Below are 22,787 nucleotides of genomic sequence, written 5' to 3' on the forward strand. Positions count from 1 at the left end.
TGATATAGCGAGGTAAAGCTGTGTGTGTTCATGTGAGAAGGAAAGTGATGATGTATTGACAGAGATATATTAAAGGCTGCAGCCTCGGGTCTCTGGCCTCCGGCCCTCTGACCTTCCTCTCCTGTCTGATATTAGCAGTGGGGGTGTATTTAAAACTGTGTGCGCACACCTACACACATGTTACTCAAGTAAAACTTGCATCATGTGTCCTCCAGCCAATCCTCTGAATCCTCTCCCAGCAGCAGGTGCACATTCATCACTTCAGTTTTAAACCTTTATAACCAAAGTGCCGTCCTTAATAAGATTTCTCTTAAAAATTTAAATGAACTGAGGTGATGGGTTGGCATTACAGCTTTTGCCTCTCGGCACAGCAGAGTTCCCCGTGTCTCTGCTTTATTCGTTGTCATGCTGATAATTTAAGAACTGGTTGCAAAGGCTGGGCTTTCGCTTCCATTCTGTGCTATTACTACATGCACATTTACTCACTTGGTAATACTGTGAACAGAAAGTCTGACTCAGAAATATAAGTGCATATTTTTAGGGCCTCAGCTACCTTGACACCATCCACGATAGCTCGTCAAATATTAGGAGTACATTTCTGCATCTTAATTACAGAGCGTCATTGCAAAATTGACTCATTTGTAGATGGATAGGTTGAATGGATTGAGCTGCTTTTAAACAGATCAATAATAAATCAGTGCTATCATTCTAGTCACTTGTAATCCACGTCTTTATCTTGCCCCTGGGGTGATTACTGCAAGTCATCTTACCCTTATCCTAATTAGAAGGCACCAACTTGCTTTCAAGGTGCCGAATCTTGGTGTTAGTTTCACACAAAGGCCACTCCCCCTGCCCCCCAATACCTGCATACCGTTTATATGTAATTTTGAAATATTACAGAAATTTTATGCAAATATTTAACAAGATTAAAAAACAGATGCTTATTTATTTTCATTTCCTAGGGGAGCTACAAGAATCCATGGTTTAATGTGTAGAAAAATATTTGGAAACAGAGAGAGCTAAGAGATATAAATGCAAAAAAGGGGGCCACTTTCATGAGGAAATCAATTTGCTTTGATATAAGCTCTATATAGTCGGTATGAAAACAAATATCGGAGAGATTGGGGAAATTTCCTCTGAAAGTTTTACCTTAGTCTCTTTTTAAATGTGTGGCCTTGCATGTGAGTTTCATCCCATTAGTGCAAGGCATTGTTCCCACCTGCCGAACACCTTCTCTACAGTGTGCCACTGGAAAGCTCCAGGGAATTAATGGCTCACTGGGCCATTAATTCACTGCCTCGCTCCGTGCCTTGCTTATACTTCAGTCTCCCAGACAAACTGAGCACTACCTTAGAGAGCTAAGAGTAACCATCGATTGAGTTCCTCTTATCTATCAGACATTTAAGGATTTGTGTTTTGATATACCTGCAGGTACACCGATCCATTTCCTTGATGACAGTGTAACTTATTTGTATTTTTTTGTCTTTTTATTTATTTATTTTTTGCTTTTACCAAAACCAGTCTTAACCTAATCACTTGTTTTCATATAGACAGAGGAAAAATATTCCCCACCTTTTTTAAAAAAAAACCCCTTCTGTCAGCATTGACTCTCATTTGTGTTCCTTAACCTCTTCACTTTTTTAGAAAAAGTAAAAAATAAAACAACCCCGTTCATTCCTTTTGGTTGCTACCCTACTCAGATTTTTTTCCCTCTGGTTTGCTCCCATCAAGTGGCTTCCTTTTTACTCTTTCAGTCTCTTTCTTTCATCTCGTCTACATTTTTCATTTGGTTGTCAACAAACAAATTACAGGCTGCTATTCTATTCTGAATTTGCTGTGATGTGCAGAGCATACACGGGGTAAACCCAGGCCTTTAAAGGGAATATGTCATTGTTGTTTCGCAGCATTTAAATGAGCTCAGCATAACTTTAAATTTATTATCAATAATAAAACTAGCAGTCATTAGGTGCATTGTATTGCCCTAAGGCAGGGGTCTCCAACTCCAGGCCTCGAGGGCTGGTGTCCTGCAGGTTTTAGATCTCACCCGAGTCAACACACCTGACTCAAATGATCAGTTCATTACCAAGCCTCTGGAGAACTTTAAGACAGGGATCTCAAACTCCAGTCCTCGAGGGCCGGTGTGTCCCTGTTGCAACACACCTGAATAAAATTAGTAGCAAGAGTACCGGTTCACCCTACTCAAGTAAATTTAAGTGATTGTAAGTGTTTGGAAAAATGCACTTCTAAAAGTACTTTTATTGCAGCATGTTCATTCACTCATGAGCTGCTGTAACATGAATCAAATGGCTGAATTGCCACTTGAGCATGCAGTCAAGTTTTATAGTCTTGCTAATGACCTACTAATTTTATTCAGGTGTGTTGCAACAGGGACACATGGAAAAGTTGCAGGACACCGGCCCTCGAGGACTGGAGTTTGAGACCCCTGCTTTAAGACATGTTGAGAAGGTAATTTAGCAATTTGGCTGCCATAAGGTGTGTGTGTTCTTGTGCTTGCACTTCATGTGTGAGCTAGCATTTGCCAAAACTGTGATGAAACATGCACTTGTTGTACTTTATGTGAGCTGTCCGAGATACCGACCTGCACCATAGTATTTGCTTGCTTTCACATCCATGTGAATTTGAGTGACATCTCATTCTAAATCCATTGGGTTTAATATGATTTTACACCTGTTGTAGCCATAATACCTTCAACTCTTCTGGGGAGGCTTTCCACAAGGTTTAGGAGTGTGTTTATGGGAATTTTTGACCATTCTTCTTCCAGAAATGCATTTCAGAGGTCGGACACTGATGTTAGATGAGAAGACCTGGCTTACAGTCTCTGCTCTAATTCATCCCAAAGGTGTTCTGTCGAATTGAGTTCAGGACTCTGTGCAGGCCAGTCAAGTTTTTCCACACCAAACTCCCTTATCTATGTCTTTATGGACCTTGCTTGGTGCACAGTCATTTTGGAACATGAAGCAAACTATTCCTACAAAGTTGGGAGCATTAAATTGTTGAAGTACCCCTTCACCTGGCAAATGCCAAACCTAGACTTGTCCATCAGATTTTCAGACTGAGAAGTATAATTTGTCACTCCAGAGAATACAACTACAGTGTTGTAGAGTCCAGTGGCAGTGTGCCTTAAAGCACTACATCTGATGCTTTGCATCGAGCTTGGTGATGTAAGGCTTGCATCCAGGTCAGCCACTGAAACCTATTCTATGAAGCTCTCTATATGCTGTAATCTGAAGGCCAGAAGTCTGGACATCTGTAGCTGTTGACTCTGAAGAAAGTTGACGACCTGTGCACACTCTGCACCTCAACATCTGCTGACCCCACTCTGTGATTTTCCATAGGCTACCACTTTCTGACAGTGTTCCTGTCATTTGCACTCACATCCACTTTGTTATTGTAACACTGGATTGTGGAATATTTGGTAGCATGAAAATTTCTCGACTGGACTTGCTGAACAGGTATCATATCACAATACCACACTGGAATTCACTGAGCTCCCGACCCATTTTTCCACAAATGTTTGCAGAGGCAGTCTGCATGCCTAGGTGCTTAATTTTATACATCTGTGGCCATAGAAGTGATTGCAACACATGAATTCAATGATATCGATGGGTTAATGTAATTCCTGAATTCCTGAGAATCTGTGTCATGACAACACTATTGACTTGGATGTGAAATGGCCAGCTGTTACCATGTCACCCTCTACAATTTGGATGAATTAGTCTATCCTGACATTGGACAAAAGGCTGGGAACCATGAACAGGATTCCAGTCCATCACAGAGAGCCAGGCAACCACTCATGCTCACATGAATTTAAAATCCCCACTTAGCACAACATGCTTGTATTTGGACTGAGGAAACCAAAAAGAAACCTGTGGAGGAACATGCATTTTCCTGAACCTTTTTGTTGTGGTATGAGTCATCTTACACCTACAGCCATGGAAAAAGTAGTTTAACTATCATAGTCTACTGCCGTAGTTGCATTGTTAAAATATAATCCCTTTTAAAACAGTTAAATGAGGATACATTTGTAACATGAAAGCCTAAAAGACAGGCACAAATGCAAAGGTACAAACAGTAAACAGGAAAAAATGAGACAGATGGCCCCAGACAGGGAGAACGGGGTTAGACAGAGCGAGAGACGCCCAGGCCTTAGCCCCAGCAGTCTTCATGCTGGTAAATTAGCTTGGTGAGATCCCACTGTGGCGATACTCTCCTCATTAAACAGAGACCATGGCTTGCTGTTAGAGGGCTAAGTGAAAAATGTTTTTTGAACAAGTAAATAACTATCCAGACTTACTCAAAAGCAGGGCTCTAGACGGCCATATTTACTGTATTTGTGCCTATATTCTCATGGTCACCATGCTCTCTTCAATTCCTCCAGCTCATTCTGAGTGTCTAAGCCTTGTCAATCCTTGTCTAAGCTCTGTAGCCTTTGTAATTATGTATACAAAATGACTAAAATTTCTCTCCAGACAAAAGTTGACTATAAATTGGTTAACATGATTAAGCAGATAATTTTATCACAGATGACGTGACCAACCTTCCTTACAATGCCCCTGCAAGTGTGACTGTTTAACAATGTATCCAATCCTCTTACTGACAATGTTTGTGTGTGTGTGTAGGAGACAGAAAAGCGATATGTGTGTGTAATGCTTTGGGGTTAATTAGCTTCAAACCAATGCCATCTATCAGCCTAGTGCTCAGACTCTGCTTCCCTACCCGACGGCTCCATTACCACCAGATACACACAAGCACACACTATAGGCCAGTTTAGGTTGCAGTCGTGTTTCTGTAAGGTCTCCACATGACAATAATTTTTTTAAAACAACATTTAGAATAATAATAATAAAAAAATCTAATATCTGCCATAGATTTAGATTGTTTTGTGCTCATTTTCAGCCCTTCGTAGGTTACTGTAGCCTGAAAGCACAGCACAAATTGCTGACTCTAACATTCCTCACAAACCAGAAGTCTCCTTAGGTAAATTTCCTGCTCTCCAGCATATTTTGCCATGCTGATTTTTTTGTCTTTTCGGTTCTCTGCCAGGATGGGTGCAATTCTGTGAAATGAATTTTCTCAACTTTGGTCCCCAGCTGGAACAACACACACACACACTCACTCACAAAAAGCCAGTGGCTTGAATCATTAGGTCCAAATCCGGCTGTTAGTTATCTGTTCAGCTCCCTAGTGGGATTTAGTTGGATCTATAGTGAAGGATGAAACTGTTCCTCTCTTTCACCAAACCCATTAAGGAACAGACGGGGCAGACCTAACTGTCTATAGTGGCAGGACTTCTAGGATATTGGCTTATATTGGTTTCTATTGCTTTCACTGCCCCCAGAGTTTATTCAGGAGATACTATTTGGAAACAAAAAAAGCAGAAGGGCTTTTAAAGGTTTTCTTAAAGCAATGTTTTAGTCAAAGGATGTATTTTCCAGAGCTCAAGAAAACAGTGATATTAACAGCTTGCTGGTGTTGATTGATTGTTTTCATGAAGGGGAAACATAAGCTTTTGCTCTTTCAATACTCTTTGCTTAGAGAGGAATACAGCAATTAAGAATTAATCTGTTATTTTTATGGCTGAGACTAGGCTATTCCATGTTTTCATTGTGATTAATTCTATACTTAAGCAAAGGAACCAAGATTTAATATCTTTGCTGGCTGGGCCCAATCGCTATTCAGTGGCAGCCCCACTACTTGATATAGATTAGTTTGTGTTTGTTCTTAGGAAGAGTTTAGGCTTCTAATGAGGTTTTGTGGGGAGGTGCAGGGAATAAGTGCTGGTTCAGAGACCTTTTGGCTTATTTAAGAATAGTGACTGTAAGGAGGCGAGCAGCAGCATGCATAGTGGAATTCTGGTAATCCAGAGATCCTTGGGAACAGAGGATTAAAGATTTAAGATGCCTTCATTATACAACAGTGTGTGAAAATTATTTATTTGCTATTATATATAGACTGTATTCCGGGGATCCAAAAATACCAGCAATTTGTTAGTTTGTGGAAGTACGGTAGTTCTTTGGATAAAATGAAAAAAAAAAAAGTTTAAAATTCAAGCTTTCAAGCAAGCATGCATGCAAAATGTCATATATTGACTGACTGAATTGTAATGAATAGCCAAACAAGGTTATGAGCTGCATCTAGAACTAAAGAAAATAACATTAACGCTGTATGTTCACCAAAGTATTTTCTCTTGAATACAGCTATTTCTTAGTTTGTGATTGGGTCATCATTCAGCATGTCTATAAGGTCAAGTATCTCCAGGACATACTGCATCTACAGTGGTTTGGATACTTTGTCTCATAGAAAAAGAAAAATACCATCAAATTAGTCAATTTTAGCATCATCTTGGTAACAAATAGGGATGGGTATCGTTTAGGTTTTATCCGATACCGGTGCCAAACCGGTACTTTTGAAACGGTGCCGGTGCTTAAACGGTGCTCAAACCGGTGCTTAAAGAATGGAGAACACAAAATTGGTCAAAAACCTTTCATGTTTAGCTGTTTTTTTTGTATAAAGATAATGTTAGCCTTTTCTGCAGCTATAGGGCATATATGGTATCACTCTTGGCTGGAAGCAGTGCTTAAACAATGGAAAAAAACACAAAATTGGTCCAAAAACCTCTCATGTTTAACTGTTTTCCACTTTTTCAGCTATCAAATACGGTGCATTTCTCGGCTTTAAAAAAAACGCTATGCGCCGCCAGGTGTTTCATCGGATTCGAGGTGTTACCTCCTTTGACAGTATCACAGTATCACCTTAAAGCACTTGTTGCAGGCAGCCGAGTTTGCATCTTTTGCTGCGAAGTACAGCCAGACTTTTGACCGCTTGGCCTTGGGCATATTTAATCTGTAGCTCTGCTCTAAAAGAACGTACCTACCTGGACCCGCCTACTATCCTCGGAAATGTAAAATGATTGGCTAGAATTGGCTCAGGAAAAAAAAAAAAAAAAGCACCGAAATAAAGCACCGAAATAAAGCACCGAAATGCGCGCTGCTTTTCGGTCTGGTTACTACCGTTTATGTCAGAACCGGTGCCATCATGGCACCGGACACCGGTACCCATCCCTAGTAACAAACATAGTTTTTTGGGGTTTTTTTAGCTTGCATATAAGTCTATTTGCAACAAAAGTTTTCAGTTGCTTTATATGTCCACTTTCCACTACTAGATTCCGATCCAGTTGTTTATACATTCAGTAATTATTGATGATATCTTTGTGCAGTCAGTGGATATTGCATAGATGATAATAATTGTCTACCAAAACTCTGAAACAATACAGGACATTACTCCTCTGATAAGTGCGTGAGAGTCAGAAAGTGTTAATTGAAACGGCAGATAAGCCTATACATACTCTTCCATTTATTACTCACACTTGTATTTCCCTCTCTCTCCCTCATACACTCACACACATATTCATTAGAGCAAATGGAATTAAGGGGATTGCAGGCATAATCTTCTTCCCCAGCGATGTGGGGGAACCAAGCTGTTAATTTGCCGCCTCTAACTACACCTCCAACTCAGCTTGTTTTGAAAAGGGCTCAAGTCATTCCGAGTCAATGGGAACTCACAGTACGTAAATGATTTACAACACTCAAACGTCGCTTGACATTTGGAAAATTAAGGAGCTTTCTGCACCTTTATGAAAGGTACATATCTGTTTTTCAGGGATCTATGAATGTGTCAGTAGTGGCTGTAACTTGGTAAATGGACCGGTACTTATATAGCGCTTTTCTACTCCAACTAATCGCTCAAAGTGCTTTTTACTACAAGCCTCATTCACCCAGCCACACACACATACACACTTTTTTCTATAGCTAAGTTTTTGATATTTGCAGTGCATCCTGATGGAGGCAACTCTGGGTTCAATATTTTGTCCAATGGATGCTTTAACATGCAGACTGGGATACCCAGTGACTATACTGTCATTTATTTACAGTTTTTTTTATTTATTTATACCAGATGATACTGTATTTTAACAGGATAATGCTGTAAAAATATGTAATTAAATCATTTATCATAGCATATATCTAGTAAAGCTCCAAGTTTTACAGTATTTTTTAACAGTACTACAGTAATTCTGAGGTACCAGCCCTATCATGACAAATAACTGGATAAACCAAAGAAAATGTATGGAAAGATGGCTTGTGCTTCTGCATTGTCAGTAGCTTTGCTTGTGAAGTACAGTTGCACTTTTAAACAATTAAGTCACTCGGATATTTCACTGGGCGTGTGCTCAAGTACGGCGTGGAGCAGCAACGAGCAAACAGCCACCTCTGCGCCTCAAACACAGGAAAGAAAGGAGAAAAGAGAAAATTCATCATGTTTTCTCTGAGTAGAACTAATAAAGCTGGAGTTTATCGATACCACAGTCTTTAATAATTTAGCCCTGGTGCACGTTTTATTACCTGGTTTCGCTACCTATCCCTAGTGACTATATAAATGTCTGCAGAAATATTTTGTGAAAACACAGGTATATTTGGGGTAGACAGTACTGGCTCTATGCCTGCAGTAGACAATATTGGATGTTGAATGTGTACTTTATGTAACTCGCTCCCTCACTGCATTTGCTCTTTTCTCTGCTTTTCGTCCTCTTACTCAGTAATGACTTGGGAAGGATGACAAGTCATTACTGAGTGTGTTTGTGTCTGAGTATGTCTGTGTTTCCCAGCTTTAGAGTGAAATAACAAAAGATCAAAGTATTAGGTTTGTGGAGGTCACAAAGTTTCTTTCCCATGGTAAACAGACGGATATCTCATACTCCTGCAGCCATGAATTCAGTGCTCTTTGAAATGGGTAATTCGGATATTTAAAACTACATAGAGTAAAAGACAAAGTGAAATGGTGGAGTCACGCACAAAAAAGACGTGTACGCAGCAGCACATGCATGTAGCCACATACTGTATATACAGTGATGAGCTGGAATTGGCTTTGAATTTTTTCCTTTTTTATTTGTTTATCATTACCTGTATGAATTATACATATGCTGAAGTTCACCAGAGTTCCCGGTTCTATTCCCCTGACAGTACTCAAATGCTGGAAGCGTGAACTCCCATTGGGTTGGAAAAATGGAAAGTTATTAAACAACTGAAAACTGAGGAACAAAGCTGTTTTGTTTCAAAATTAGATATCCAGCCAGCAATAAAACAAGAAATGTTCCATTTAGTACTGAGCAATAAGTGTTGTCATAGAAGTGAAAACAAAATATTCTCTCTTCTCAATATTCTCCTTATACACAGTGAATGTGCTGTACAGGTTAGGAATTACAATTAGCATACTTCATTTACAATACAATGCATTTTTATGCCGCATGCAATAATCTTGAAACTTAGCGTTATTTACCTTTGTTTACAGATTTGCTTTTAAACCACTGAAGAGAAATAACTTATAGTATCTCTCAAAATGGATCCCTGACCTTTTTAAAATGGCAAAGACAAGTATAGATGCACAGCGACAGAGACTTCAGATGATGCTCAAAGGGAATAAAGACAGTGAGTGATGGCCTTTAGAAACATTCAAGTCACATAAACACACACACTTGTGCACACTGTCTGTCCTAAATCTCCCGCCTGGATTTGCTGTGTTCAGCAGTTGTCGACGTTGGTGTTTTTGTGTGTGTTAGCATGGGAGACAGACAGCTGACACACCTTATGCTTGGGCTGAGATTGGCAGTTAAGAGTTGCTTCGAATGTATGCCAATGAGATGTCTGCCCAAAAACTCTGTGCGTGTGTGTGTGTTTGTGCTTGAGAATGTTATAAATGCAGGGGCTTTCCCTGCCGTCTCCCACTGTCAGGGGGAAAAATCAATCTGCCTGTCAGCCATTGAACACCTTCGGCCTGTTATGCCACCTATCACAAGCAATACAGGTATGTGTGTGTGTGTGTGTGTGTGTGTGTCTTCTGTTTCGTCAGCCTCTTTGTTTCTCCGTTCTGCAATCTGACTGTTGTGCTTTTCTTTTCTGTCCCCCCCTTTTGGTCCCGCATGTCTCTTCTCTGTGTCTCTTTTAAATCTTCTCTCTACCCTGAATCTGTCAGCCATAACACAAGTGTTGAAAAATGACACCACCTGCTTACCTTTTTGTTACCACACTGTCAGCCTGTATTCATATTTCCAATTATGAAGCAATTATGCTTTAATACCTGTTCATCATCAGCATGTGTGTTTTTTTTCCCTTTCATATCTATGAACCAGCAATTTATCATTTTAGTTACACTGTAACTTTCATGTTGATGACTTCGTCTCAATTTCCAGACAATTATTTACCACAATGATCCTGCAGGGAGTGGGCGTTTTGTAATTCCTAGTTCAAATATCACTGAACTTTTTTACTTATTCGAGTTTTTTTTTTTTCATTGTAGGGGAACACATTCATTGTGGTGATAAACATTAAATTGAAAAAATAATCATATAAGAGTCTTCCCACTTTACTCATTTTAATATGTAGGCAGTAAAACAATTACACTATTTGGCTCAAGTTCAGAAACACCACGCTATTAACTGCGCTTTTTTCACATCTTCCTTCCTTCTTCCCCTTTTTCCATCCAGATCCCGCAGATCAGCTACGCCTCCACGGCTCCCGAGCTGAGTGACAACACTCGCTATGACTTCTTCTCCCGTGTTGTGCCACCGGACTCGTACCAGGCCCAGGCCATGATGGACATCGTCACAGCGATGGAGTGGAACTATGTTTCCACGCTGGCCTCAGAAGGCAACTATGGCGAGAGCGGCGTCGAGGCCTTTATCCAGATTTCAAGAGAAACTGGTAAGAACGAACCTTTCCTCTGTTCATCTGCATTTTTTCCCCCCTTAAAACGAAACCTCAGCTCAGCAGGGAAATAGATTAGAAGACTTTCATTGTTTTTCCATATCACAGATTGTTCTGATTTTGTCTACATTTTATGGTGACGAGTTTTTATCCTCCAGCTTTTCTGGGAAAATGTTTGAAGCAGCATTTATATCTCCTTCTCTTCTGTGTTGTGTGACACCTTCATACAGTATTTGCTGTGACTGTCACTCCAGAGCAAATCATAATTTAAATGGATTTGAGTGAGAGCAGAGCGGAGGTCTATACTAGAGTTTAAAAAAACTGTTAGAGGCAAGCTCGCCACTTCTGCTCCACTATCAGGATGTAATAACTATGATATGATGTTCATAGTGCACTTTGGTGTATAGTACATGATCAGTGGCTTTGACCTGCAATTTTGGATGAATTGTAGAAAGAACAGAGTGGAAACCTGTTGTTTAAAGTTCTAGAGAAACTCCGGGGGAAGTTCACTCTTTGCGTAAATTGCAGGCTGTAGATTGCAGACTGTGGTGAGCAAACTGAGAAAGTTATTGTCGCAAACATGTGATGGACAAGTGCAGCCATCTGTGTATCTGTCTTTTAGTTCTTTATGCATGTATTTCTTTTTTGGCAGTGACGCCAGCTCTCGCAGACGCATTCAGCCGGTGTGAAAAAGGTGTGCTGTCATGGTTATTGTCCCTGAGAATTAGCAGAACAAGCTCTAAACATCTAATACGGCAACTCTAGTTACTCTAGTAGGCAGGTGGGTGACAAAAGAAGGATACAGCGTTAAAGAGTGGATTTTTATGGTGACACAAAGACGAGCAAATGCACAGGGGTCACATTAAGCAGGTGGAAATCAAGAGTGAGGTTGATTTTAATAAGGTGGTTCAGAGTAAATTGTTGGTAATTTGGTGGGAAATGTGTCTTAGGTTTTGGCCCGCACGCAGTCATTTCCGAGCACATCTGTTGCTGGTGCAGCATTAATGTGCTGCCACTTTGGTGCTTTGATCAACAAAAGCAAAGCTAAGTCACTAAACTGCTGTAAAAACTTGGAGCAAATGTTCAGCAGTAACAGACTGTAAATGATCAGTTTTGTCATCTCTGCTTAAACTGTCATCTGCAAACTGGGATCAGTAATTTGAGCAGGACCTGTTGTCCTCTACAGCTTTATGCTGTAGTGAAAGCATCTCAGTTCATTAAATCTCTTGATCCATCTGAAGGCAGCAGGACTCACGCAGCCATGTGTCATCAAAGGAAGGACAAATGGTGGAACAGTGACAGAGTTATGGGTGCCCGAGGCTAACTGATGTCCATGACGATCAAAAGGCTGATATGTACTGTGGTACAATACCACGGAAGAGCTGCTGTAAGACATATCTGAACACCTTCATGCTTCACAATGGCAGACAGGTAGTATAACAGTTGGGGCATGGTCATGGTGACCATGGCACCCTTATCTGACTAGAGCCTTCAGTGGAAGCATGAGTGTCTAAAGTGAAACATGGAGCTAAGTAGGAATTCCCCCTTACTGCCAGGTGCATGAGCATGATTTAGCAGGGAGAGAGATGGCAGCATGATGCATTTGGTAACAAGCTATTGGACCCAGAGTAGGAAATGTTCTGCTGGTAAACCTCAGGTACTAAACTTTGTTGCTGACTATGCATGGGGTAACTAGAGCTGTCACGATACTAGAATTTCAAAGTCGATACCAATACCCAAGAAAATACTCAATACTAGATAAAAGATTTTGACCCCATCGTGCAACAACAGAAGTAATGACAAAGAAGTCATTAACATTTGTTAATGTTCCACAAATTTTTCCAGTTATAAGTTAGAATTAGCAAAATATTTTAAAAACAATGCCTAACACATATCAATAATTTAACTATTGTGGAAGAAGAGCATTATGGAAGATGGAGTTAACAAATAAAATTTAGATAAAGTGTGGTATCACTTATGCTCATTGCCTGCTTTTCAAAACTGACCTCAGAGCTAGCTGCAACAAAACAAGAAACACATTTCAATAAATTATTGTGTAAGTAGGAAAGTTAAAGCTTATCATATATTACCCACCGTTCACACTGGTCCACCTCAGTCTGTAGCATCCTTTCCTCGGCTCTTGAGCCGCGAAACCCGTCTGATTTGGCTATGCTGCTCCGGATTTCACTCTTCATTTGCTCGGATTACTTCTCTACATTAGACTCTGCTCTGTTGGGCTATGGTTCCCCCGCTGCTCTGCCCAGCCAGCAAACTGCCCGGTTCTCTGTTTCCGTAATCCGCTCTGTCACAGCTCAGTATTCCATCCATGTCACGTTCAGCCTGCAACAATTATTTATCTTTTATCTAACTAAAATTCAGTAGCTGCTACCTTAATGATAACAGATGGCTAATGTGGCTACTGGGTAACTGCTAACAGTTAAACAGCTAATGTCAACATGTATGCTGGCCAGGTTAGCTTTTACGATAACTTTTTAATACTTCACTGGGTCGAAATAGGAGCTTAACTGAGCTCTCGAATTCCTCCTAAAGCATTGTTCAGTGTTAAGAACATTAACTACTACAGCTGTTAGTGATTGGAGGGGCTGTGTGAGTGTCTGCTGGCAAATTATAATGCAAATTATATTAGTTAAAATTGGTTGATTTCCTGTTTCAGAGAAATCATACAGTTCACATACATAAATAATAGCAATTCTCCAAATTTTAGAAATGAAATAACTTTTATTAAGTTACACTGCAAAGTGCCATTCTCACATTTTATTGGAGTAGTTTGTGCTAACTTGACTTAATTGACAGAACACATCATTTAAAGAAAGGATTTATTGGTCCTGTGTTAGTCTCTGCCATCTTTAAAACACTATTAATTAAACGTAGCATGTCGTATTCTTTAAATGCACTAGACCATCACAATATAGTTTATGAAACAGTTTAGAGTAGGAATTAAAATACCTTGGAACATTTCTGTCATATAAATGCCTTCATCAGCCTGTTTTAACTGTTTATTTCTGCCATCACTGTGCAAATTAAATTAAAAAAAGTACACACCACCTGCCTCTGGCTGCAGATTTGGGGTGCTTTGAGTTCAGGTCATGCTGCTCTGCACAGTTCGGACAACAATCGGATTTCTTGGAGAAACCTCCCTCTATTTGTTGAGCCGCTGTTCTCATGCATCACTTAGAGCAGAACAGCTGTTTTCAGAGCAGTGACACCCGTGATGAGGGAATTTGTCACCACAGCCTCAGTACTTTTGAATTCCACTTCTAGAGTCTACGGTTCTTGAAGCAGATATCCTGCTCACAGCTATATTTTGTTTCTTGTCTCCCTGCAGCAAGCTTTTGCCATTCTCTCCTAGCCATAGTCTTGGAGAGTAATGGGCTTCTCAAGGTGATATACTGTACTGTTGTTAGCTGGGCTTGTATTTAGCAGTGGGATGTAAATTGGACAGTTGTTGGCTCTTGATTTTTACGGGTTGCTTGTGATCGATGTGTTTGCAGGTCTCTTTTAGTCTCGGCCTGCATTTCTGTTCTTTTTTTTAAATCACTCTTTGCCTGCTGTATTATCACGGAAAGATTTGAGGGCTGGGTTTGCTGTGAAGGGACAGTAGATGATGCATTTTAACTACTTCACTGGATGGTGGAGTGACAGGAAAAATGAGAACAAATCACTACAGAGTAAGTGAGAGTGACAGAGATACAGAAAATGAGAGAAACACAGAGAGATAGATCACTTGTCTGTTTTGATGTAAACTCTAAAAGCACGGTCCCTGTGGTCCTGGGAGCATCAAGATGGGTGAATGCAGAATCAAAATCAGTTTATGAAATCCTTCAAGTGATGTTGACAGATCAAAATGCTGCTGGTTTCCCTTGTTATGTCTCAAATGTTTTTTGAAAACACATCATGTTGGATGTTGACAAATATTTACCGACTGACAGAGCCAAGACGAGTAAAGAATCCATTTGAGGGGGTTCTCATCAGTCGAAATCTTTCCAGTTTTTATTTTTTTTATCACCCTGTTGATTTTCTTCCCTTTGTTGTTGTTGTTGTTGTTGTTTCTCCATTGTTTGTGTGCTGATGCAGAAATGACAGGTTTTTTTTGTATGTCTGTGCTGTTGTCTAGCTGTCCATCTTAGTCCCGGTGTGTGTTTGGAGCCAGCTCGCCCAGGGCTTTGTGCAGTGGCAGTCAGCACATAAATGTTTTGTGTGGTGTCAGATCAGTGTGTGTGTGTGTATGTCACTGTAAAGTCTAAAGCAATACTTAGCAAAGTGTGTATTTGTGTTCTAGGGCGGGGGGTGGGGGCATGCATTATCTTGCTTTATATGTGTGTAGGTGGATGTGTGAGTGGGTGTATGGGAGGGCTGCATGCTGTGACAGCAGTCACTCAATTCTTTACTCTGCCTCTCTGAAGACGCCAAGCAAGCTAAGGAAGATACAGGGATGGCAGAGCGGACAAAACGCTGGTGAACAAGAGGAGGGGACAGGAAAAAGTGACGGGACGGGGAGAGTTCATAGTGTGTTGGAAGTAATGAATGAAACTGGACCCTGGGAAATAGATAGAATAGGAGAAGAATAAGAAAAGGAAGAGCAGTATTAGAATAAAAATAAGGATCCTTGTAATGATATTAAGCATTCGTTGTACACATATGCATGTATATATTCCCTGAGACACAGTCATATATTTTCATTTTATTGCATTTTCAATAACAAGTGGACCTCTTCAGATACACTCAGAGAGAAAATAAGAGAAAGCGAGCTGCTGGGAATTTCTAGGATGTTATTTTGTGACTGCGGTGTAATGAGTGAAGTTTACAAGGCGCTCTGCATACTGATACCAAACATCCATATGAATTGGTGTGTAATCATTCACTGATGAGTGTTAAAGGGTGCGTGTGTTTGAGAGAGTTAGAGAAAGTGTGCACGTGTACTGTGTGCATTTTGAAAGGATATTAATTGCCAAAAACTGCTCTCATCACATTAGCATATGTCAGCGGTTACTGGGTGTGTGTGTGGGTTGAATAGGTGATAGTGGCAGCAACAGAAAATTTTAAACTGTCCACTCAGACTTCTCTATGCGTGTCCCATTCCTTTTTATTTAAGACTCTGGAAGTTAAATATTTACTTCTCCAATACGGTGTTTGAAAGTGAATATGTCCTACTTATGTTTGCTGCTGCACAGCTGCAGCGCTATGCCTCTCCCAGGAGGAGTAAGTAGAAAATTCTGCACATCTAATTTTTCAGCCAAGTCCACAGAGCAGTCAGCAAAATCTTTGTTTCAAAAGGACTGCTTTAGGAGGAAAAAACAACTGGAAACAACTTTGTTTTTAGGTTAGAAGGGAAAGAATGCAAAGAACAGGATGCAGGTGTTAAAGAAATCAACCTTCCTATGTTTGCCTTACTTTGCTAGCTCTCAACACTGGCATTAAACACGAAATTTCACTAAAGCACTAACTCTCGAGCCCACACCTTAAAAAATTGCCACAGTGGCCAACGTCAAACTGAACACAGTCTCCAAAAGCATGGATCTTGTCAGATCACCCCTTGCCATTAGTAACCAACTGTGAGACATGTTGCACAGATGAATGCAAACCATTGAGGTTCATGACAGTTTCAGCTATGTGGTAGCAGATTTATCGCTCTACTTTTCATCACAGTAAAGTATTTCTTTTGACTAACCGTATATGTGATGTGATGTCGCACTGCATTTATAAACACTGGTCTGGTCTGGTGAAATGACTCTGGATTTAACCATTAATAATGCTGTAATATTATGAACTTTAGCTTAAGCTATTAGAACCCTTTGAGGAGGGAGACCGCAATGATGCTGTAAGGGGAGCCAGATAAGGTTGGCTCCCCTTACAACATCATTCATCTGTATAGTGGTTTATTATATCTGTCCAAATAACTGCAAATTATTTAAACCTACAGCCTGCAGTCTTTGTGCCCATATGTCCAAATACCTGCCGGTGAAATTACCAAGACAGTCCCCGAGTGGCAAAGCTTGCTTGTAGAAAAATCTAACTCATAAGACTTCCCTGATCAAACCTGACCTGACAAGGTTCATTTGGAGTAGGAGTTCTCACACAGATGTTTGGAGGCTTCTAAAAGTGTTAGAGATTCCTTTCTTGACTACATCGTGCATACTGTTTGTTAGAAGCAGCTAAAGCCTTTGACAGGGTGGAATTTCATTTTCTCTTTGAGGTCTTAGGGAGACTTAGATCAGGGCCTGAATTCATTAAGCGGGTAAATGTGCTTTATAGTGCCCAGAATAAATTTGCATATTTTTTAATAAAAGCTCAAATTTTCAGTATCAGTATTTGATATGTTGTTTTCATGTTATCTAAAAAATAAGTACACTTCAAATGATTCACAAATTGTTTCATGCTGCTTTTATTTACATGTTATCCTGAATGTTGTACATTCAGGATAACAGACACAGGGAAGGATTTGGTTTTAAAGTAGGGATGCTCTGATGCGGTGGAGTCAACAGGCTAATAGAAATTCAATACAGAATCCTTATGAGATTGCAGCAAATACCTCAGTGTCTCATGACTTTATTTCGAGGCACCCCCCACCCGCTGCGCAAATTGTACTTAAGAAGAGGGATCTTGCATTTGGCAGTGCCTTCTCTGTCTCACTGGAATATAAATTAATTTTTAAAAAGGAAATAAAAAAGAACCCAGGCTTATTTTTGTGGAATCTTTTCAGGTGTAGAGCTCATTTTAAGAAATGTTCAGCACAAATTATTTAACAAGCTTCTTTTATTCACACGAAGAAGCATTTTATTTCAGTGGGTTAGATCCAGACCTCCCACAGTTTGCCAGTAGTATGGAGAAAACTTTAAAGTGTTAAGCCACAGAGTGACTGCACTCACTCTGTGGCTCACTGCCTTAAAGTGGAATTAAAACTTTTTTGATGAACTGTGGGAGACTTCATCCATCTACCTCCCAAAATGGGAACCAGATCTAGTATGCAAAGGACTTTGCATACTAGATCACAATTGCATACTCATAATTTCTTGTAAGGGAACCAAGATACTAGTTTTTTGTTTTGTTTTTTTTGCTGGAAACAATGTTTGGTGTTGAAACTGAGCTGATTGTGGTCATGAACATAGTTTTTAGATACACCACACTAGCAGCTTTGTACTTGATACTAATTTGTCAATGTTACCATGCAAATGTGCTACACAGAAAGGACCAGATTTACTGTTGTTTTGTTCCAGGGCAAAAGCCTCTTTGGGCTTAAAAGACTACTATTGGGATTTCTTTAGGAAGCTTTCTTTAAGCAGTCTTCTGGAATAGTTCTATAAGCTTCTTGAAGGACATTCAAAGCTCTTCTTCGGATGTTGGCTGCTTTTTGTCATGCATTTTTTTTTTGTCAAGATGATCCCACACTGCTGGAGTAATGTGGGGTGGCCAACGCACTGATAGTCTTCCATTGTGTGTGTTCTCTATCCAGAGCATCTATTTTATAATCATACTGTACTTGTACTGTTTTTGGTAAGTACATTATTCACCCCCCAGGTACATTAATTGCATTCACTTTTCTCTTATTTTGGAACGCACTTGGTCAGTATAGAAATGAACTGCCTGCATCCATGTTTGTAAATTAGCATATTCTTAATAAACCATACACAGAACTTTTAAATCTCCATCAGCACATTTTAAACTGTTTAAATCATGTCCATGCTATTTAACTGGCTTCTCATGCCAACATTTCTATGTATCTGCCATGAATTATATACAAGAGATCCCTACATGGATAGAGCTGAAAACTAAAATCGTTCTTAGTTTGTGGTATTGCCTCATGGGTGCGGAGGTTACAGTAAACTACCTCTGCATTCATCTATTGTTAATGTGATCTTGTTTCACAAATTATGTTTGAATATTCACTGGCTTCACTACAGAAGTTCCATTATCCTGTTTAGATTTTTTTTTTTTTGTTTGCTCATCCATGCCTACATCCTGAAATATATTCACCGTGACATTAACTGCATATGTAGCCTGCGTGTTGTCACCCCCAGCCATGGCTTTCCAGTCATGCAGAACTAGTAACAGACACAGCTCAGTGAGCAGGGGCCAAATGTGTTTACTCATCATTAGTGTGTGCTCATGAACTGGATGCATTAAACAGGTTTTGTACACAGCAAATCGATGTAGCCCACTGATCAAAGGTTAATGAATAAATAATGCAAAGGTCAACTTTTTTAGGCAAAAGTGGCCCTGTTACAGTGTAAAAATATCACAAAGTTGCATCTTACATCACACAAAGCAGAAGCAACACATTAGAAAAGCCTTTTTCTGATACTGAATCCCTGAAGAGCAAAAAAACCCCAAAACAAACCCAAAACATATTTTTTCTGACACAGAGGTCTAGACCAAAAACAGAAGCACGCAAGCATCTCAACCTGGTAGTGTTTCATTTTAGTGCTGAGACAGTCCAAGCTCCTGGCCTACATTTTCATCTAAAGGGCAATCTCACTTTTCACCATCCAAGAGTACTGTTGACCCTCTCTGTAGAGAACACATCATGTAGTGCTGAAGCCACAGCCTCCTAAATCAACCAGTGTTTGGAACGTATGGATTTCTCCACTATAAAACAAGAGGTGGCAGTGTACTTTACCAAAGACAGAAGACATCTTTTAAATCAAGTCACGGCCCTTTCTCCTTCCAGTACCCTTCCTCACCTCCCCGTGGAATCCAGCTGGGATTAAAACTACCACATCTACATTCAGACACACTGCAGACAGAGCGAAAGGGGATGTGTGTTTGCAAGGGAGAAGGAAAGAGAGTGGGCGTGACTCAATCTGTGTGTTACCGAGTGTGTATGGGCACCTGTAAGTGTAGGGGGCAGAGAGAGAATGCGTATGTGTGGACTGAGTTCACCGGCTTGGAACAGTCAACTGCCCCTGACACTGGCCGCTCTGCTGCAGCTCTGGAAGGCGGTAATGAAGAAAGGAAGGAAATGAGCAGGAGAAAAAGGGCTGAAAGAAAATAATTAAACGTTTATCTCCAGATTCATTTAATTAGTTCTCTGGCTCTACACTAATCTTCCGCCTTTTTGCTTAGCTTTGCCTCTTTAGTTCGCTTTGAGTCCACTCTTGCCCTCCACAATGAAGGCGGTCCTTGTCATTATCCAGCACTTGCTACTGGCTATTCTGTTTTTTCATTGAGGAAGAGCAAATTGTACATTAATTGAAATGCACCTATCTTCTATTTATGAGCATGTACAGTATGTTACATTTTTAGACCTCACTTGTATTGGAGAAAAGGTAATGATCTGAAAAACAAAGAAAATCCTATATTTTTTGCTTGCTGTATGAATTCAGTTGTTGTCTGGAGTAAGTGTGAGTTTTCTAACACAGGCTGTCACACAGCCTCACAAAATATAAATGCTCAAGAATAAGCAGCGGGCACTTAAACACACTCTCTAACTCTCTCAGTTGACAATGTATGTCTCTCGGGTAGAATTAGCTCTCTGTTTCTTGTCCTTGATTACACTCCCCTCACAACTTAAGACTGATACTATTCATCACCACACTCAGACACAGACACACACACACACATGGGGAACACAAACATCAACCCATCCATTTGTAACTAATTACACCAGCCTTGGTTCTCATCTCAAGGTGAAGCTGTCTTAGTTGCCTGAAGGGCCCCAAAGTCTCAGTTGCTTATAGACTTGTTTATCCTCTTGGTATGAGGCATGCTTGTCTTTGTGAATTTAAGTTCTTCTTTTATTGAACCTTTTATACATATATATAAGCCAGTTTGAAGATTTGTTCAGAGCAAGAACACTGACAGAAACTAACCATAATTAGTGCATGTAGTAAAAACACATTGTGGAATATATTATTTTTGTTTCTTGCCTTATTGAAAATGGTTTGGCTTTTACTCAGAAATGTACAGTAGTGTGCAAAAGTCTTTATTTCTTTGCTTACAGACTTTTAAAAATTAGTCTTTGTCAGTATTCCTCCAGGCTTTCTTTGGACACCGGCTGCTTTTTCACACATTTTCAGGCCATAACCTATATTTGACTATTTTCAGGGGGATACCTCTTCTTTTTTCTAAAAATTATTATTGTTGTTGTTGTTAAGCCACTTAACACAGTGACATATGAATAATTTCAAGATTAAGAAAATGAAGAAAAAGTTAAGTGAAACAGAGAAAACACCAAGTTATGCCAAATTACACAAGAACTGGACTGAAAACCAGTCACAACAGGTCTGATAGAGTGATGAATCTATATTTTCCTGGCATGTATGGAGGAGGTCAGGAGAAAGATGCAATAATGTTCACAGCCATCTGTAAAACATGGTGAAGGCTCTGGCATGGTAGGCCTGCATTTCAGCCAGTGGTGTTGGGGATCTTGTCAAAATTTATGGAATTAGGAACACAGAAACATTACTTTTTTATTTTTATTTTTTAAAGCTTGGCAATGATTCCAAACACACTGCCAATTAAGTAAAACCATATTTAAATTAAAAACAAACAAACACACAATGAAACAAAGTCAGTCATGGATTGGTTTCTCCAGAGCCTGGAACTCAATATTACTGAAGCAGCGTGGGATCATCTTGACAGACAGCAGAACAAAAGGTATCCAACATCCACAGAAGAGCTTTTAATGTCCATCAAGAAGCCTGAAGAACCATTGCTGAAGGCTACTTAAAGAAATGACAAGAAAGATTACCGAAGAGTTCAGGCTGAAGAATCAATGTGGTCATTGCAAATATTAACCTTCAAGCTCGTTAGAATCTCGTTACCCACTGCGCGTTTGCTTTTTATTCTGTATATTTGCATGTTTCAATAATTCACTGCACCTATTTCTTATTTTTGTAGCAAAATATAAAGAAATAAAGGTGTCTTTAGACTTTTAGACAGAAGAGGTGATTTAAATCTTTTCAAGTCTCCGGATTCTATTATAATCAGGCCAATGTTAGCCTTATGTTACCAATCTCTCACCTGGGTGAAATTGACAATATCTATTAGGAGTTAACAGCCCTCTGCAGATGGCATTAGTATTGCCAGAGGACATCTAGAGAGGGTAATTATTACCTCAGTAACTCTATGAATTTCATCCCATCCAGCTGAAATAGCCATTTTTAGCAATTATCCCTGGCCTCCCAATAAAACATCCAACAGAAATGATTCCTGGAAAACTCTGCCTGCAATGCTTTTTCAACCTGTAAACCCATTTCAGTATTTTGAGCCCTGTCTCAGTGATTGGTTGGGAGTTGAAAGAATAATTATGAAGCAGTTTGGCTGACGTACAATATGTTACACAGTAGATTTCAAGGCCCTGTAGCACAAAACATAAATCTGTCTTGTTCGATAGCAATCATTAAGGCAAGTTTAAGTTTCAGAGTTCGCTGGTGGGTATACACAGTAATCAACAGTACTATGCATTGGCTATATGTTCTGGTACAGCACTGGGCCACGGTGGAATGTGCTATAGTGCCTTTGCTATATGTTGATCAGTGCTTCTGTTAGATGTGTAGTGTCTCTTTCAGCTCCAGTGGTTTTCTTGACAGGGATGAGAACTCCCCATATTCCACAGTGACAGAGCAAGACAGGGTGGGGAGACAGAAGTACAGATGGAGGGAGAGGGAGGATTAGTGTGCGCATGTGTATGTATATGCGTGTAACCCTCTATTCTCTGTCCCTATTTGGCCTCATAGAGATCAGTGAGAGAGAAACCTCCGCCAGTTGCTGCTAAGCCCCAAAAGTAATTTCAGCTATATTATTGCAGCAGTTGGTACACATAGGTGTGTTTGTATGTGTGTTTTTGTGTGTTTGCAGCTTATGTCAGGCTGTGCTGTAGGTATGTTTTAACTCTGTTTTTATATATGCATATTTGCTTATGTGTGTGTGTGTGTGTGTGTGTGTATATGCTTATGCAAGATGTGTGTGTTATGTGTGTTTTAGGTTTTGTTTGTTTTTTTTGCGTGTGTGTGGTTTGTGCCAGTTTGCTGTTTTTGCGTGTGTGTGTTT

At 39.9% G+C, this 22,787-nt stretch overlaps 2 protein-coding genes across 5 annotated transcripts in view; both read left to right on the plus strand.

The window, feature by feature from the left end:
• znf800b (zinc finger protein 800b) overlaps positions 1-22,787 on the plus strand; it is a 298,466-nt gene that overhangs the window by 154,298 nt on the left and 121,381 nt on the right. The gene's annotated exons all lie outside the window — the stretch shown is intronic.
• Positions 1-22,787, plus strand: part of grm8a (glutamate receptor, metabotropic 8a) — a 287,983-nt gene that overhangs the window by 122,217 nt on the left and 142,979 nt on the right. For all 4 annotated transcript variants that reach the window (XM_063500399.1, XM_063500400.1, XM_063500397.1 and 1 more), the window contains exon 3: positions 10,559-10,775. In XM_063500399.1, the coding sequence (XP_063356469.1) occupies positions 10,559-10,775 (217 nt within the window). The remainder of the gene's footprint in view (positions 1-10,558; positions 10,776-22,787) is intronic.

This window comes from Pelmatolapia mariae, linkage group LG17 (assembly GCF_036321145.2).
Source record: "Pelmatolapia mariae isolate MD_Pm_ZW linkage group LG17, Pm_UMD_F_2, whole genome shotgun sequence".
Lineage (NCBI taxonomy): Eukaryota > Metazoa > Chordata > Actinopteri > Cichliformes > Cichlidae > Pelmatolapia > Pelmatolapia mariae.